General features: G+C 38.7%; 2 protein-coding genes across 2 annotated transcripts; one reads left to right on the top strand and one right to left on the bottom strand.

The window, feature by feature from the left end:
- Positions 1-4250: 4250 nt before the first annotated feature.
- LOC124156871 (mucin-5AC-like) lies at positions 4251-6037 on the top strand. Its single transcript, XM_046531360.1, has one exon. It carries the CDS (start codon positions 4364-4366, stop codon positions 5957-5959), a length of 1596 nt encoding a protein of 531 aa, XP_046387316.1. The 5' UTR covers positions 4251-4363; the 3' UTR covers positions 5960-6037.
- Positions 6038-10020: 3983 nt separating this feature from the next.
- On the bottom strand, positions 10021-19060 carry LOC124157602. The gene is made up of 3 exons (XM_046532460.1): positions 18891-19060; positions 12456-12874; positions 10021-10482 (listed from the first exon to the last, which is right to left on the bottom strand). Exons 2-3 carry the CDS (start codon positions 12861-12863, stop codon positions 10159-10161), a joined length of 732 nt encoding a protein of 243 aa, XP_046388416.1. The 5' UTR covers positions 12864-12874; positions 18891-19060; the 3' UTR covers positions 10021-10158.
- Between the last annotated feature and the right edge of the window lie 846 nt (positions 19061-19906).

Here is a 19906-nt window from a genome sequence, read left to right on the forward strand (position 1 = left end):
TTTAAGTCAATTCCTGTCACATAGTCACCCCAAGTTGTTAAATGACCCCAATAAATTAAAAATATAAAATGAAATGAAGGCAGCATCGCTTCCGCCATTCGATTAGCTACTTGGCGAAAAAATAGATTAAAATGTATTACTCATGCACTGAATTGTTGAGGCCTTTACTTTGTAGAATTCCATATTTAATGTTTGGAAGGAAATTTCTTAGCTTTTCTACAAAAACACACACTTTATTGCCGACTATTTTCGGTTACACTGTACCATTTTCAAGACTAGTCCACTACACTAGTCTTGAAAATGGTACAGTGTAACCGAAACTAGTCGGCAATAAAGTGTGTGTTTTTGTAGAAAAGCTAAGCAATTTCCTTCCAAACATTAATCATGTATTACTCAACTGGATTGTCAAAAATTGGGTAAACAATGGTTGTCAAAGATAGTCATTAAAATTATCGCTAATTAAAACGATTGTCGAAAAACCTTTGGTGCTCAATGGAATGGTGAAATCAGTATAATTCAATTCTATAATATATTGAAGTTGATTGCAAACAGCAACATATTATTAAAATCCACACTAACCTACTGACCCTCTACCTTGCTCCCCCAATTCAGTCATGTCTTCATTCACTTTCACTGCTGCCTTTTGTCCCAAATACGATTAACTTATTAGTCTTCCTTCCCTCCAATATCCTTTCTTCACCTCTATGATTTCCGTCAGTTTCTTCCAATTTAGACTATCGAAAGTCTTTTTCAAGTCTATTACACCCAGACTTATCGTTTTTCTCTTTCCATGCATCTCTCACCAACCATCCTCAGTATTCCTACGGCATCTCTCGCTCCTCTTCCTTAACTGAAACCAAACTGCTCCTCACAAGCATTTTCTTCCATTATACTTTTTAACCTTCAATTTAGCACTCTTAACAGAATTTTAGCAGCATGGGTAAGTAAACTGACCGCTCTACACTCACAGTCAGTACATTTTTTTCGTTCCAGTCTTTTTTGGAATTGATATCATCTCAATATTTAAGAAGTCTTCCGGCCATTTCCCAGTATTCCCTTCCGGCCTCGATGGCGCCGGGGTAAAGTCCCCGACTGTTAACCTAGAGGTCGCGGGTTCGAATCCCGCCTGGGTGGTTTGACCATCATCCAGGGGATGGACGAAGGTAATTGTCAAACAAATCAATTGTAAGAGAGGACTATCTAGTCCTAAATTCGCTTGTGAAATAAAGACGACATTATTATTATTATATATTTTGTAGAACAAATCCACCATCTCATTCAATCCCTCGTCTGTCAAACATTTGAAAATTTTTATTGGAAGCTCATCCACTCCAGTTGCCTTCCTAAATTTCATTTCCTTTATCGCCTTCTGCACTTCACGCTTCAGTATTGATGACCCTTTATACCCATCCTCTGCTTCCCATTCATTTTCTACATCCAATGCTTCAGGTTTTTCATCTGTTGGCTATAACTCCTCTACATATTCTTCCCATTTTTCTTTCACTTCCCCTTGTTCGTATATTATTTTAACCTCGTTATCTTCAACCTCTATAATTCTTACTCTTCCTCTCTTTCCCTCTCTTCAATGTTATGAAAACATAATTGAAATTATGCTCAGAATTTCACTTCTACACGGGAATAAAATTTTCAGTTGCCTCTATTCCCCCGCGGACCAAACTCTGATTTTATCGATCGTACTAACCAGAGGAGGCCGGTGGCGTGCCCAAACAATATATTGAATACGCCCTACGGAAAAGTCCATCACTTCACCGTTACCATTCCAAAGATATACGGTAGAATTTCTTATTTTCAATTAAGGGTTTTGGTGTAGGTACCTAGACTACAAAAATTATCTCACAAATATGTTCACGACATTGTATTAAACAATAATCGAGTGAATTAATCCATACAGTGTAATATTAGATAAACAATAAAATTAAAAGTATACGGCACGCAAGTACAAATTTAAAATTTTCAACAACGACGAAAATGGGATGAAAAACTCCAGAAAATTGGTGTACTACCGAGGATTTCATAAATAGAAGGGATTACACTAGCAAATATTATGTTTGATTTATAAATCAATGGCTGTAAAAAAGGCTCTCACCACATTGTACCATTCAGCGCTGAATAATTTCGCCCCTAGAGCAGTTTGAAGTTTCAACTTGAATTCCGCGCCATAAACGTATTTCTCGGGCGACGCCATGTTGATGACGTGTGAACCTTATGATATCTGCATGGCTTGCATAAGGAGTGCATTGTCGTACCCGTTATTTCGAGTATAAATAAATAGTAGATTAAACGGAGAGTTTTAAAGCAGTGGGAGGAAACCTTACGTATATTGTTGAGTGCCGAGATGTGAATTTTCCTCTAGGTAAACACCAAAAAAGTATTTTTTTGCCGTGCCAAACGACCAGACAGAGTAAGGCGGTGGTACGACGGTGCACGGAGACAGCATATTCCTTCAGAGATAGGCTGTTATAGAATTTGTTAGGACCATTTTAATGTAAGTCTCTTATGCTCCTCAAAGGGATTTAGTTCCCCTTACTCGTTTTGTTCATCATCACTGGTCAACAATCCTAGGATTGGTTTGACGCAGCTCTCCACTCAGTTCTCCTATCAGCTAATCTTTTCACACCTACGTAATTCTTCTCTTTCATATCTCTCTTTACTTGTTCCATATATTTTGTCCGAGGTCTTCCTTTTCCATTCTTGCCTTCCACTTGCCCTTCGACGATTGTCTTCATCAGGCCATCATGTCTCAAGATGTGGCCTATAAGGTTGTTCCGTTACTCCTTTTGTTATCTTTGGCCAAACATCGCAAAAATGTCGTACGTACTTAAATATATACGCCCTTAACGAGGAATTTTAATCTCAAAAGTGTAAACATTTCATCTTAGGAAGTTTCATTTCAATGAAATGATTCGTTTTGAGACAAAAAATTATTCAGTCCCAGTTGATAATGTCAGTACATTTCGATAATCAGCCAGAACAAATTTAACGTTTTGTTTCGCCATGATGATAAACTTTTGGCCACTATTTCCACGACCCAAATTCGTTTACGGCATTTTCAAGCGTTACTCCCGCGGCATTCATGATGTTCACACGTCACGCAGCGTCAGCCAATAGAAATACGTTTCATGTCGTGGGCGTGGCCGAAGGTCCTAGCGGACGTTCAAAGCTACATATCTCGGTTATAAATCGAATTTGATCTCTGTAATTGTGTGTATTTCATTCATATCTTTTTAGTTTTAAATAACTAAAAACAATTTTTAATTTTGAGTGCTCACTCCTATTATGCACTTTTAAAAAAAGTGATTAAAACAAAAATATTTAAGAAATAAGAAGAAATAAACTCAAAATTTACCAACAAAATGTCTTTTTTGTTGCAGAAAAAAATGAAGGACTAGCTATAAACGATATCGATCAACCGCGTTTCTTTTGGAACAAAGTCCGTGATAAAAAAGGAAAGAAGACGGTAAAAAATCGCCCACCTAAATTAACCAACACAGATAATGAACATTCGTCATATGAATCAAATGAATACGAAAGTGAAATGGAGCAAAGCTCATCAGAGAGCGATTGTTCATATGAAAATCATGATACGCTGGAATCCCACGAAAATCGAAGAACGACCAAACAAAAGAGGAGGAAAACAACTCCTACCACCAGAAAAAGAAAAAAAACGAGACCGACGACAATGATGCCGATAACGACGACTAAACGGAGGAAAACAAGGCGAACAAGGAAAACAACAACAACAATGAAGCCAACAACTAAAAGATCGAGATCAAGGAAAACAAGGCGAACTAAAAGGCCAAGAAAGACCACATCACTAGGGACTACAACATCCCCAACCACAACATCCACTCGTACCACAACAGTCACTACACCGACGACGAAGAAAAGAAGAACACGCAGAACGAAAAGAACAAGACGCACAAAAAAGCCAAGAACTACTACACAAATGACTACAAGAAGATCAACGGCCACAAGAACGAAAACCTCTGCCACAACACCAACAACACCGACGACGAAGAAAAGAAGAACACGACGAACAAAAAGAACAAGAAGAACAAGGAAACCGAGGACTACTACACAAATGACTACAAGAAGATCAACGGCTACAAGAACGAGAACCTCTGCCACAACGCCAACTACACCGACGACGAAGAAAAGAAGAACACGACGAACAAAAAGAACAAGAAGAACAAGGAAACCGAGGACTACTACACAAATGACTACAAGAAGATCAACGGCTACAAGAACGAGAACCTCTGCTACAACGCCAACGACACCGACGACGAAGAAAAAGACACGCAGAACTAAAAGAACTAAAAGACCTACTACCACGACTACTGCAATGACGACTTCAACCTCTACAGAGGAGACGACTTCAACCACCCCTACTTCAACTACCACGGAGGATAGCACAACTTCTATGACTACGGAAACCACAACAGAGGAGACCACTCCTACCACGCAATCTTCGAGTTCTACATCTGACACGACTACTGCAATGACGACTTCAACCTCTACAGAGGAGACGACTTCAACCACCCCTGCTACAACTACCACGGAGGATAGCACAAGTTCTACGACTACAGCAACCACAACAGAGGAGACCACTCCTACCACGCAATCTTCGAGTTCTACATCTGACACGACTACTGCAATGACGACTTCAACCTCTACAGAGGAGACGACTTCAACCACCCCTACTTCAACTACCACGGAGGATAGCACAACTTCTATGACTACGGAAACCACAACAGAGGAGACCACTCCTACCACGCAATCTTCGAGTTCTACATCTGACACGACTACTGCAATGACGACTTCAACCTCTACAGAGGAGACGACTTCAACCACCCCTGCTACAACTACCACGGAGGATAGCACAAGTTCTACGACTACAGCAACCACAACAGAGGAGACCACTCCTACCACGCAATCTTCGAGTTCTACATTTGACACGACTTCTGCAATGACGACTTCAACCTCTACAGAGGAGACGACTTCAACCACCCCTACTTCTACTACCACGGAGGATAGCACAACTTCTATGACTACGGAAACCACAACAGAGGAGACCACTCCTACCACGCAATCTTCGAGTTCTACATCTGACACGACGACTGCAATGACGACTTCAACCTCTACAGAGGAGACGACTTCAACCACCCCTACTTCTACTACCACGGAGGATAGCACAACTTCTATGACTACGGAAACCCTAACAGAGGAGACCACTCCTACCACGCAATCTTCGAGTTCTACATCTGACACGACGACTGCAATGACGACTTCAACCTCTACAGAGGAGACGACTTCAACCACCCCTACTTCTACTACCACGGAGGATAGCACAACTTCTACGACTACAGCAACCACAACAGAGGAGACCACTCCTACCACGCAATCTTCGAGTTCTACATCTGACACGACGACTGCAATGACGACTTCAACCTCTACAGAGGAGACGACTTCAACAACCCCTACTTCAACTACCACGGAGGATAGCACAACTTCCATGACTACGGAAACCACAACAGAGGAGACCACTCCTACCACGCAATCTTCGAGTTCTACATCTGACAGGACTTCTGCAATGACGACTTCAACCTCTACAGAGGAGACGACTCCAACCACCCCTGCTTCAACTACCACGGAGGATAGCACAACTTCTACGACTACGGAAACCACAACAGAGGAGACCACTCCTACCACGCAATCTTCGAGTTCTACATCTGACACGACTTCTGCAATGACTACTTCAACCTCTACAGAGGAGACGACTTCAACCACCCCTGCTACAACTACCACGGAGGATAGCACAACTTCTATGACTACAAGAAGAACTACAAAGCGCACCACTCCTACCACGCGATCGACAAAGAAGGCGACTTCAACTACCACAAGAAGAACACGACGCCCAAGAACACGACGCCCAGGATAACGGAAAGTACAACAGAGGAGACGATAACTACCACACAATATACGAGTTATACATCTGAGGCGACTTCTTCCATGACGACCTCAACCTCACAGAGCAGACGACTTCAACAACCCCTACTTTAGCTACCAAAGAGGAATGGCTAAACTTCCATAACTATAGGATACACTACAGATGTAAGGACAACTACCAATCAGACTACAAGTTCTACACCAGAGACTACTTCTTCAGAGGAAAGCACGACTTCAATGACTACAGAATGCACTACAGAAGATATGGCAACTACTCAGCACAATACGAGTTCTACACCAAAGACCACTAATGCAGAGGAAAGCACTACTTCAATGGCTACGGGAACTATTACAGAGGATACGACAACTACCACGCAGAGTACGAGTTCTACACCAGAGACAACTGCTACAGAGGAGAGCACTACTTCCTTGATTACGGAATGCACTACAGAGGAGATGAATTTAACAACCCCTACTCCAACTACTACAGAGTAAAATTATCCTGATGTATACGGTCTCCTGCACACATTTTATTTTACGCAGATGGACCTACCTCCATTGCGAAAATGAATTTTCACTTTTGTTTTTCCCTTAGTTTTCTCATTTTTTCCAAATTTTGTTCCGGACTACTAATACTTTTGTCAGAAAAGACGACTATTTCTGTAACTCACATGTTTCCATGGTGATTTGTTTGTAATTTTCATGTGAAAAACACACATTGTATGGAAATTGCATTCTCATATGGATATTAAATGGTTAACTTCGAAAAACCTTCAAGGCTAAAATTTCATTTTGCATGTCAAGAATATGTTCAATTAGGCAGTATCCTTTCCTTTATGAGTCAAATATGATTAAAGCTAATATGAATCAAATTTTCCATAAGGTATCCCATCGAATATTCAAGACAGTGCCGCAAAACTCGCTTGATAAATATATTATTCTCTTTCGGCTGCTTCACTAAATAAGCATAGTGTGTATATACATTCATGAAATAACCCATTGCCTATACCATAAATTGGAAAAATGAACGTATTCAGTAAATGTGGTAGAAATCATGGAAGAATTTGATCGAAATTATCAATATTATGGGTAAAATATAGTAATGCATACATAAAATAAGCAATTTACCAGCCGCACCCCAGAAAATGATATAAAAAGCCATATTTATTGTATTCAATTGTGTTTGGTTTATTTGAAGGTACCCATGATCACCCAAAAATTGTATTTATCTATGAGTCGAGTAATCCTGTAACCACATTTTTGAAAATGCCGAAGATTTCAGAAACAGAAAAATAATTATAAAATTCCTCAATAAATTTCAATCCAATCCCCTCTGGAATAATATGAATAAATATCGGTATTTTTATGAAAATGTTACTTATGGAAAAATATTGCAAAAGATACACAATGGAAAAAATATCAACAAATTATTAGCGAGAATAGTCACGTTGTATCAGACAAGAAATTTGAGCCAGCATCATTGAAAATGTATCAGGGAAATATTCTACGAAAGACATCTTGACGGGAAAAATTTGGGTTACGCTGTAGAAGTCTATAATTCAAATCAATATCCAATAGAATTGAAAGCGGAAGAATTCTCAGAGGTTCGCAACGAAATTACGGATAAAATTATGAAAAGATGTCATGGAAGATGCCACACACAAATTCGTGTAACATATAATTTTAGGTAGAAAAAAGAATATGCAGAGAAAGAAGAGAAGTGAAACTTTGGAATTATCAATCTCAGAATATTTCAATTCTGATAATCTCAGATTCTGATTCACTACGTTTCCCTCATAGTTATTCTCGGAGACAGCTAGCTACGAAGCTGCTGCACGTACACGTATTGATAGTGTCAAACTGGGTTAGCCGCTATAAGTGCTGCGTGTTTTACAATATGGGCACCTAAAAATTAAAAGTGGTAACAAATATGGGCCCTACGCCAACAAAATCTAATATCTTTACAAGCGACTTTGGTAGAACAAAGCTAGGAATGTAGTTGAATGCGATAGTGAATGGAAGCAATAATTACATACATAATAAATAAAAATGATATATAGCCATTGTATAAAATCAAACGTTCCTGAAAACGAAATAAACCAATTCAGGCAATGGTGTTGAGGCACTGAGAGTAGAAACAAAAGAGCAATACGTGATGCTCGGGTTTGGATGAAAATGCAGGTAGGTACGTGGGGACCGCCAAACCGGTGACCGACACTAAAATATAAATAAACAGAATTCAAAATTTGGTACAAAAGATATCATTTTTCAAATTGACACGGATGTAGAGATATATTAGACAAGTTTATTCGGCAATATTAATTTGAAATTACATACGGCAAAAAATGCATTTGAAAGATATAACGCATCCCATTCTAACTTGACCACAGCACAATGGCAAAGTGTGACTGATATCAGCACGAAAGAGAAAGAAAATTTTTCGGAGACCAGAAATTACTTTCTAACGTCGCTCAGTGACAAAATCTGCTCTTCAGTTATCGATTGAAATTCCTTCAATCGACAAACAAGCTACACTGGAAACTGTCAGCTAGAAGCGAGTCATAGAAACCATGGTAATCAGAATATAGCAGCGTGTCGGGTGAAAGAAGCAACGCAGTGTACACAGCAAATGAATTCAAAGTTTTAGGGATAATTGAAAGCCAGTGGAGTCACTTAGCAAGATTAACAACACTTATAAAAGATTAGTTTTATGCTACTTATGAGTAAAATTACCCAATCTTCAACATCAATTAAAATATGCATTTGCCATCAGCTTATTAAATTAACTTTAAATACAAGGCATGTAATGATTAACGTCTACTTTTCTCGTTCTACAAGCTCAACTCAATTCCATACTGGCCACAAGGGTTTCGTCTGTAGTCTGCGATGTGACAGATCAAGTGGAAATCATGCAGCTAGATGCTTTCAAGACCATATCAAAAAGGTAAGTACGTATCAACTCGTTGTGCAAGAATTGACTTTTCCCTAAAAAATTGGATGAATTTCTATACACCTTATCTATTGAGAACGTAAAAATAGTATTTATTAATAATAAGGGCCCATCTATCAAAACTGCTTTAAAATAATCAAAAAAAGACTGGTCGAGGAAGTTATAAATTCACCTGAATTTTTAATGAGAAAGTGTATTTGAAACTATATTCATCGGGTTGTCACGAATTTAAATGTGCACTCTAGCAGGGAGTGACAAGTTTTTCAGCTTTTAACACTTAAAACCATTCATTATGTAGACGTATCGCGCTTATAATAATCCTCAACTGTCGTCTTTCAGTAACCCCTTGATCAGCTGCAGCGAATTACCAGCAATGGATTTAACGCCCTGGCACAACTCAGCATTGCCTCAAGACAAATGCAACAAGATTAAATAAGGATAAACAAATTAAACATTTATGGAAGTTGGGTACACAAGAGGTTTATCCAACCTTATCACTGGGAAAATCTATTTTTCCGGCGCAACTTCTGTAAAAGTTAACATATGTAAATAAATATTTTTGTTACATCATATTCTTCGGCGAAAATAAATTACATAAAATGTTCCAGGTTTCAATGAATGAAAAAACACACTAAACCAACCTAAACGGGAGAGGAAACAACCACCCATCTAATATGCGAGTGCCCCGCAATCATGAGGACTCGATATAGACACCTGGGCTCACCTTTTATAGAGCCCAAGGAGGTAAGAGATCTTCCCATTGGGGACCTCTTGTCCTTAGCTAAGGACATGGGCCTCTATGGGTGATCAGTTATCGGTGGTTAGCACGATGGACCTACAGGTCTAATTGTAAGTACCCTGGGAGCTGATCCCCCACCGCATCATATAATCTAATCTAACCAACCCAAACAAAAGACGATTAATGAATTGCACATAATTAAAAAACGGCATAAAATAAATATTTTACTCAAATGATTACTAAAATTTGGAGTGGATTACAATGCCATTGAGATCATCCCGGATAAAGATAAATAATATTAAAATATTGAAAAGCACAGAATATTACTCAGTTCAGAAGGAATGGTAGCAAAATGAAAGACATATAAAGTAAAATAAATATTTATAAACACTATTTTACGCTATCTATCACTATAATTCATTAAGTTTATGCATAGAAGTCAAGTAAATATTGGTATAGAAACAATGAGAAACATAAGTACAGTTATTTGTGCCAACAATCACTAACAATCTCGAATCTTCCTAGTCTTTTTGCAATAATATGGGGTGTCGTCCGATTCCCAAATCCGGGCATCTAATTCGTCCTCATCATCCTCCTCCTCTGCCATTTCATGAATCCGTCTCACTTCAGCGATGCCAGTGAGTCTTGTTTCATTTTCGGAAATGATTCGCCTTTGAGATTGTGTCAGGGGAAACTCAAATATTCTTTCATCGATGGCAGAAGCTTCATGAATCGTATCCAACTGGGGTCGTTTCCATTGCTCATTCACGCTATGTAAAGATGAAGCTGACCCTGTTTCATTTCTCTCGGGATCAGACAGAATACTCTAGAAAATAAATTATCTCTAATGAGGAAAGCAAGAATGAGTAGAAGTTCCACTCTCCAGTCTTTTACATTCCCATAAAATCCAGTTGGGATTAAAATATGTGAATGATGAAGATAAATCAATGAAACTGTACCCAAATACAGTAGAACTCGAATTATTCCAACTCCAACCATCCGAATCGCTTATGCCTCATTCAGATGACGATTGTTCCAGCAATCGTTGGAACTTTCGTACATTCACAAAACGATGGTTAAAATCTGTGCTGCCCTCTAGTGCTGACATCTAAAGTGAACGAGAAATTGACGGTTAGCAAAACTGTTGAGGTATGCAGGGTCAAGATATTACTTTGTTCAATGTGTATTTAACGATTAATATTTCTTCCGCCCATATTCTTCCTTGCTTGGACAATTCCATGAAAAAAAAAAGAGCGAAGGGAGCTTAACAAACTTTTCGTCTTTCTCTTGTAACTTCCTCTTCCGGTCTCCAAGCGCCTAACCATCGTAAATTGGTAACGTTCGGAACTACAGTAACTATTGTCAGGACATGCATTTACACTGCTACTAGTAGTAGTAGTTCGGCCAACTATCGTTAGGACGATCGCTCGGGCAATGCATGAGGGCTCAAGGGAGCCCTTCGAGGATACGACGCACTGGGGCCGGGAACCAAGCCAGTGGCTTATACGCCCGATCACCCGGGGAGGGGGAGGAGAGGAAGGGAAAAGGAAAGAGGCGCCGCCGCGATAGGAGCCCGTCGACGCCTCTGGGAAAGGATAGAAGCGGAAGGGACGGGACGAGGGAAAGACAACTCAACGCTACAGAAGCAAAGAGGGCCCTACTATTAGCGAAACCAAGCATACGCAATTAATGTGCCAGTGATTTTAGTGGGTTTTCCTATGAGGAAGAAAAATTCTTCGATCAAATCGCTAGATAGGCTAGAAACGATCGCTCGGACAGTCGTAATCTGAACGAGGCAATACAGTGAAAAAAATTTCAAACCAAAATCTAGTAAAATTCGCAAAATAACGGTTCTGCCTTTGCGCGCTACTCTTCTTACATCCGCAAAGCTAGTACAGGCGCGAGGGGAGGTATGATGAGACACTGTCTCCTAGTGCTGTTCTATTGTGGGCTGGATGTTAGTGCAGAAGATGTAGGAGAGTGGGTGATGTGTTACTCATTAGACCCTGAGCATCAAATTTTAAGTAATGATGAACTTTTTGAAAGTGTTAGTGAGGAAAGTGTTGAGGAAGAAGATGACGATAATGTGGAGGTAGAAGCAGAAATGGGACTATCAGCTAGAGAAGCGTTTGCCGACCTTGAAAGAGCGCTCAGGTGGATAGAGCACCAGCCTGCAGCTTGTCACGCAGATGGACAAACTGGCTGCGAAAAACGGATCAACACAGTCGAACAGCTTACTTTACCGTGATGTTTAGCAAGTAATGACTTTTACTTTCATACAAAGAACTTACATAAAACACTCATATGTACAGTAGCACGCTCAATGTAAAAACGTTTTCTTAACATATAAAATTAATTAAAAATGCATACAGTACCGAAAATGAAATATTTTCTTTAAAATACTTCAATTTTCTGGAAAATTCCAATTTCCGAATATTTGAATGTCCGAATGGGGTACGATGCTATTGATTGGGATAATTGGAGTTGTAACGTAGGTATTTCTTAGAAGTGTATTTTCCATTCAGAGATCCCATCTAAAAACCTTTTGCGGTTCGTGATGGGTAATAAATTCACATTTTATGCATGCATACGAAATTCGTTGGCGCATGGAATTATTGAAAACGGTCGGCAGTTAACAGTCGGTAAATGATAAGGCTATGAGGTATCAAAAAGAGATTTAAAAAATTGAATAACTCAGATATGACAGCAGGGATTCACTGGAATGTTAACTCTGAAAAAAGATTCATTATAAGAATCTTTCAAAATATACTGCGAAATTAACTAACATATTGTACTTACTTCATTTGAATCAATATTTAGAGACGTATTTTCACGTGATTCCTCTTCTTCTTCGAATTTAAATATCTCTTCCTGCGAATCTTCATCTATTCTCCTAAGAACCTTTCCTTCGCCATAAACGAATGGTCCTCTAGTCATTTGTTTCGGTAATCTGCATGAAAATGGAAGCAGTCTAGCCTCAAATGGCAAATTTCTTTTATTCCTTTCAGTGAAGTATAACTTAATCATTGGAATTCGCAGGAGGTTGGATTCATATTCGTTCAATAACATCTTGAACTGCATCAGCTCACTGGCTCCGCTGCTTTCATCAAGATCTTCAATGTCTGTGTCCGCATATCCTTCCGACATATCATCTTCCTCATCTTTTTCATAGTCGCCATCACCATATTCCTCTTCAATATCGGCCATGTTAACTATCCCTACGAAAAAATTATTATTGAGAGTTTTATTTATGCGTAATTAAATACTCATGAACACTAAATAAATATTATGCCATTGAAATATTTCAGAAATGTATCAAACACACAATCGTGACATCATATCACATGCACATATAACCCGTGATGCACAGCGTCCTGACTCTTCAATACTTATAAAAATTCGCCTTGACGCAGCTAATTGAAAAATTTATCAAATGAAATTATAAAAAGTGTAATAATATACTTTAGAGCCTAAGCACCTGTTATTCTCACACGCCAAACCAACTCGTAAAATCCGGAAATCCCAATGAATCACATTCACTCGATATAAAACAAAACAACAGTACGTAAATATCACACGGTGATATTACAATCAACCTTTCACATTATGATTCACAACCATTCAGATTTATAATCAATTTTGTTTGGTTACTTGGCAATGGTTTGCAATTATGACATTGATTACAACCGTTATTAACGGCAACATAATAAACACCAACATTTTGGTAGACGTACGGTAGTTGATAATCCGCGACGAAACATATTTTTTTCTTTCGTTCAACATAAATTTTTATACATTAGGGAACTTAAAATTTCAACAACAATGAGATTATAACACCAAACAGGCTGGTTGTCTCCCCAATATGTCAATTGTGCATAATGCTCTTCATTGGCTTTTTTCCCTTTACGTTTCACATATCGTTTTGAAAAACTGTATTTGAAAATATTACCACATCAGTCGTAACAGAAATTTTAGTAAATAAACCAAGCTCAAAGCCAATGATACTTCTTAGGCACAAAATTGAGCAAATTTTACTTCATTTTTCCCAATTTGGAGTGGAAGTCTGGGAGTATTAAACAAAAATTATATTTAGTAAAGTATACGGAAGTTGCTTATAAACCATGTTTTAAAAATTTTATTGATAAGTTTTTGGCTTAAAGTAAAGTAAAATCGGCACTACAAAAGCCAGAAACCCACTTAGCATTCTTGACCGAAGGCGAAAAGCTGTTCTTTGTTTTTGAATATCACCCAGATACAAAAAAATATTTTTCCGATAACTATAGTTTCACCCTCTTTATCTCAACGGTCGCAAAAGGCATAAAAATCCAAACGTCAAAAACAGGCCAAAGGAAAGATAAAGCTGTAACTAAGCTCTTATGAATGCAAATTTTTATTTTAAAATATTGAATAGCCTATATTTAGATAAAAAGTAACCAAGCTATCTTCGTACTCTAGTTTCCATTAGCAATGGTATTTTTTGCCCAAAAAAGAGAAATATATAAAATTAAATAAACTGTAAAAGTACACGTCCGCTTTTTTTAATAAAACTCCTAACATAGAATTCTACCTCCTCCGCTCACAGCATTTACATAAGTCGCTCAGAAAAACTGTGTGTAAATTTATACCCACCAGTCGTAACCGAAAAACGAGATTTAAAACCAAGCTGTAAGCAAACTTTGGAAGTTTAACATTAAAGTTAAATAAGAAACAAAATATATACTCAGGAACATTCTCCATGCCAAACCATTAAACTTTTTCGATTCATTTAAAATATTTGATTCAAAATATAACCATCCGAATCCAAATTGTGACTCCACCTTTCTCTAAATCCTAGACCAACTTTGCGCCATCAATTCTATGATTCTACGATTATTACCATCAACCTCACTTACTTTTTATAGGTAGTGCCATGACATTCATGCAGTCCCTGCAAATGGTTCAAAACTCAAAAATATGGAATGCCAGTCGCTATTTGTCAAGCGCGGGAACAGTTGAAGACATTCCGGATCCTATCAACACGGCCGGCTTACACGTACTTCAAACGGAACAATGTTTACAATCAAAATAAGAGGATTGTACTTTTTAGTTTCTCAATCTGTCACTCTGTGCCCCCAGCATTATATGATCTAATTACAGTTCAAAGCGAATTAAAAGAGCCAAGAAAAATGCTCAAAATCGAAATTTGAGGATAGTTATTTTGAATTTTACAAACTGTTGCCCAGGACCACAGCATTTTAAGATCCAAATTACAGTATATAACTAATTATAAGAAATTAGCAAAAAGTCGAATCCGTCTCACTGCGCAATGGAGCGTAATTCTCAGCATTGCACGAGGCGCAATTCCTTGGGTCCACCACGGAAGGGGTACCAGATTTCTATTTGGTAGCGTCAAATTCAGCTCAACGAATTCTGAAAAATATTTAATCCACCAACCTCTTTTCGTCCCATCCTAATGTAAGATTATTCTCTCACTCCCGTTCCTCTCTGACACATTTCCCATTCCATAACCGAGTTCCCTCATTTCTTACTCCAGCTATATTAGCAGCATCCTAAGCATCAGAAACACATACCATAGGAACACCTGGTTAGAAAAGAATGCCACCCTTCGAGATATTTTACTGGGGGCGGGTGTTGCAGATCAAATAGACGGATTGAACTATAAATGAGGTGTACCGAAGATTACGAGAAGAAAAGGAACAGTGGAGATCCATATACCAGTGAAGGCTGGCCGATGGGCAGACCCAGGTCATAAGACCGAGCATTTACGTTAGCATTATAACTGACTAATAATTAATTTCAAAAATCTGAAATCATCCGTAAAAATGTTTCACTGTTATTTTGTGGTAATTTTTTTCTGTTTGTGGCGTTAATTAGCATAGAGGTGTAAAAAAATAAATGCTGCAGATTACGGACAAAGATGCGTATGTTAAAAAATGATTCCAATTCTCCGATAGATCAAACACAAATCTTAAAACTAATTTAATCCTACAGCTTTGCTTAAACTTCATATTCCAAACCTTGGGTTAACTACCAAATAATCCAGTACCAATAATAGAATCTATATGATTATAGTTGCAACACACTTATTCCATGTTCTTATTTATGTAATTCATCGGAGATGGTCGAATCGGTGACCCCACAACGAAGATACTTTCAATTGGGGCACGTATATTCCAGAGAATCATTTCATGTATAATAATTTTATTAATCTGATAGGAATAAAAATCATTGTAATTATTATATAATAAATTGTCCCCCGCTGCAAGCCAAGAGATAAGTGAATGAAGAATGGGAAAAGATGGGGAAAGAAGAGGAAAATAAAGAATGATAAAAAGGAAAAAATTTTTTGCCGCTTCACAGCATTACGCTCTTTACAGAGGTCATTGCCTGTCTTAAGGACTGGTTACACGGTACATCAGCACTTACAAGTAAATGTATGAATGCATGAACGCGAGAATGACCGGGAAAATTCACCGCGTAATCACCACAGAATGTACAAATGTATGGACGCGTGAACAGAACATAGAACCTGTTCTAATTTGGTTCATGCAGTCGTACGAGTTCCTGCCCACCTAAATCAATTATGCAAACAGTCATTAACACGTAAAACTTAATAAACCGTGTAACTACACCTTTATAAAGAATATACGCCAGGCCAAATAAAGAAGAAACTCTTTACTGCGGCTCGACTTTAGGGCCCTGGATGAACTACTTTAACAACATTGGACCCTTACCTTTGGACCCTTGGAGCCACTACCTCTCTCCTTCCCAAAGTCACAAAAAATGGTGATGGTAACTAGTAACGTGACTTCCTAACACAATGAGCCCATTCACTCTTATCGAAAATGGCGATTGATTAAAATGAATCGATAGATGGGAGGTATAAATAAGTTGCGACAGAAAAACTATCATCCTTATTCAGAGGAAGTATAAAATGAATGAAAAATAGTCATTCGAAAGAATACTTCCGCAAAGACTAAAAATTCTGGTAGGTAGGTATGTAGGTACATACTTTATTTTTCAATTTTTTCATTAATAACACTATTAATCAGCAGTAACCAGCTCTCGCCTAATATTTAGGTGCCATTCACTTCGCTGTATTTGCGAGCTCAAGTTAATTTACGAGTCAATGACGAGATAATTGGTCATTTTATTCTTTCTATATTTTCTATGTTTCTTCTTATAAGGTTATATTTACTGATAATTAGCGACAATTGGCTAAATTTTCCAAGGGAGAGACGGCCTGGAAAATTTTTCCGTGCGCTCTATCACATCCCACAGGGTGCGTTCCGAAAGTAATGCAATGGATTTTCTACGGCGATTCTGTTGGTCGGAGTGGAATTAAACTACTTGTAGTAGGTGGGGCCAACGGTAAGATTTACAACAATACCACTCTCAGGGCTCTTCAAGCAGTGGAAGCACCAGGACGTCAGATATTGTAAACCACTGCGCGCCGACAGTGTCACGAAAGAATGGAATCGACAATATTGCAAAGTTCAGTTCTGAGCTAGACAGTAAGAATCTCTTCAGGAGACAAACAAGATTGTTCGTGAGCCTTCCGGGGACTCTCTGTTCTTCTCACAAGTTTTTAGGTGGTTAAAGACTTTTAAGAAGGGCCGGGAAGTGGTAAATGCCCAAAATGGCAAGAATGAGCAAATCAAAAGTTAAATCAGTGCTCAATGTCATTTTCGACAGCAAAGGAGTGGTCTATAAGTAATTTTTTCTCTAGGACAGACAGATAATGTTGCTTATTACTTGAACGTGCTGGAAAGAATCGAAAAAAGTGTCATTAGGAAGAGAAAAGACATCAACGCAACCAGGCAAATACATTTCGACACCACGCCTTGCCACTACACGCTACGAGTCCGCGAGTTCCTGGTAAAACACGAGGTTCAAACGCTGCAACCCCCTATAGTCCTGAAGACGCCCCAGGATACTGCTATCTATTACCTCAGATCAGTGGCGCGGCGAGGGGGGGTTTTGGGGGATAACCCCCCCCCCCCCAGAGCTCACAGAAATTTTTAAGTTAAATCTATTTGACTTAATTGGATTAATATTGCTTATAGAATAGTGTGAGGGATGGCGGAGTTTTCGTCTTAGCATGACTGCTTAAACTGAGCCCCAAGAGACTCTTCTTTCTCGTGGTACGGAGCATTTTTGGTGGGCATTCGTTAAGAAGGGTCTCGCTGAACCTTTTCCGAGAGTAGTTGTGCTCCCTCCTTTCCGGGTTTACGACCATACCTGCGGCATTAGTTCGCGGTCAACTTATGTATTGCTTATATATATTTAGCAAATGGATAACTGTTGCTTGCACGTAAATTACAGACTTTGAATTGAATTCCTAATTTTTATCTGAGCATTGTCAAATTTTAAACGAAGTTGTAAGGCCATTATTAACGCATTTAACGCAGCAACAATTTCCACCTTCTTCTTCTTCTTCCTTCCAGGATTAGGCTACTAAGCCTGTTCCGGCTCCACATCACCACAATTTCCATGTTGATGTTTATACATAACTCGAGATATATGTTAATATTTATCGTAGAATTTCGTTTGAAAATTGTAAACGCGGCTCAAAAGACAAATAATTCAATTCTTAGTTTATTTTTCTTGAGAAATGAACAAATATTTATTTCGAAACCTGACTGGATAAACAATTGAATGACCGCTGTCCCTTACCGCTAAGATGGGTTATAAAGGACGAGGGGTCCGGGTATTTGCTCCCGGATTCCGAGGGTAAATCCTAAACCCCACAGGAATGGGTCCCGAAACAAAGACGTCGTAAACCCGCGACCGTCCTAAAAGGGGGAAGCTAGAAAACGTATATATACGGCTTTCGTTTTTCTGGCTAGCAAAATCTCACACGTAAATATACGGCCGTCGTCTCCCGGGTCAGGAAACGTCCACACGTATATATACGTGTATAGTAGGGAAAACTTAAATAATAAAGTATCCCTCAGAAGACAATAAAAATCACCACTTTGAACCATTTATATTAATTTTTTTCCGGCGGAAGGCCTCCGCACCTCCCGACTACCCTGGCGGGTATGCAATACCCCCGAACCCCCCCGTATTTGTTGCGCCTGAAACCCCCCCTAGCCTTAATTCCTAGCTGCGTCCACGTCTCAGATTAAGGCAGCCCGGAAATGAATTCATTTTTCGCCCATAGAAAGATACAATCAGTTGTGACGAGGACTTTGCGAGAGGTCCCCAAAAATAATCATCCTAGGTGCGTACCTGTCTTGGCAGAGTCACTGGGAAAAATATGGGCAGTTCTTTGAGGAATGCCGTATTTATAGTCGTTTCCATGGAAGACTTCCACAAGTCTTCCATCCGGATGGCTTCCAGACGACTTCTCGACATCGGTATTTATAAACCTCTTTTGGAAGACTTCCGACTGGGTGGCTTGTGGGTGTTATACGTGGCAACGTTGACAACGACAGGAAGAGATTTGTTTTTCGCCGTTCCATTGTTTCTAGCTTAACCGCTGGAAATGGCCAAACAAATGTTGTTTATTTTCGGAAATAGAAAAGAATAGTTCGCTAGATGTGGGTGAAAACGGTTTGAGATCACAGGAAAATTGCAGGAAATATTAGAAAGAAGCAGTATCTCGAGGATAAATAAATCCGATTATCGTTTTGAGAAATAAATTCAACTGAATCAGCGAAGTTTCTTTTCATGACGAAAATCATTGTCCATAAAGGATAAATTGAAAGAAAGGTAAGAGAAATGTGGTTGATTGAGGTGAATAGATATGCAGCGAATATATTATTGTTCGTTAAACATCGCGGAAATATTAGTAGGTATTATGTATTCGTCTATTTCGTTAGCATTTTACGGTATTGCTTTTATTACAGTGTCAACAAAAATTACCAACGTGGTTTCGCGTGCTGAAGAAAGCAACTGGCGAAATAAACCCTGAGAGATAGTTAAGTAGTGAGGAATCGAAATGTCATTTGGAACCACGCTACTTGTTGATTTATGTTCCAACGTGCCAATCTATTACAGGTAACACAATGGTCAGCTGCTTGTTTTTTATTTATTATTTCTCTTAAGTAGTTCTTTCTTCGACATACGTTAATGTTAAGTGGTAGATTTAAATGCCAGTCATTATAACTTGTAATCCTTCAAAACTCACGAATATTCTCGAGTCAAAATCTTCGTTTTAGTTAGATATATCTCAAAAAAATTTATGTCGATCACGGCCCTTTCGCCTTTTCTAGTGCCATTTCTATCGGACAGTCGATATAACT

This window comes from Ischnura elegans, chromosome 4, assembly GCF_921293095.1.
Source record: "Ischnura elegans chromosome 4, ioIscEleg1.1, whole genome shotgun sequence".
Taxonomy (NCBI): Eukaryota; Metazoa; Arthropoda; class Insecta; order Odonata; family Coenagrionidae; genus Ischnura; species Ischnura elegans.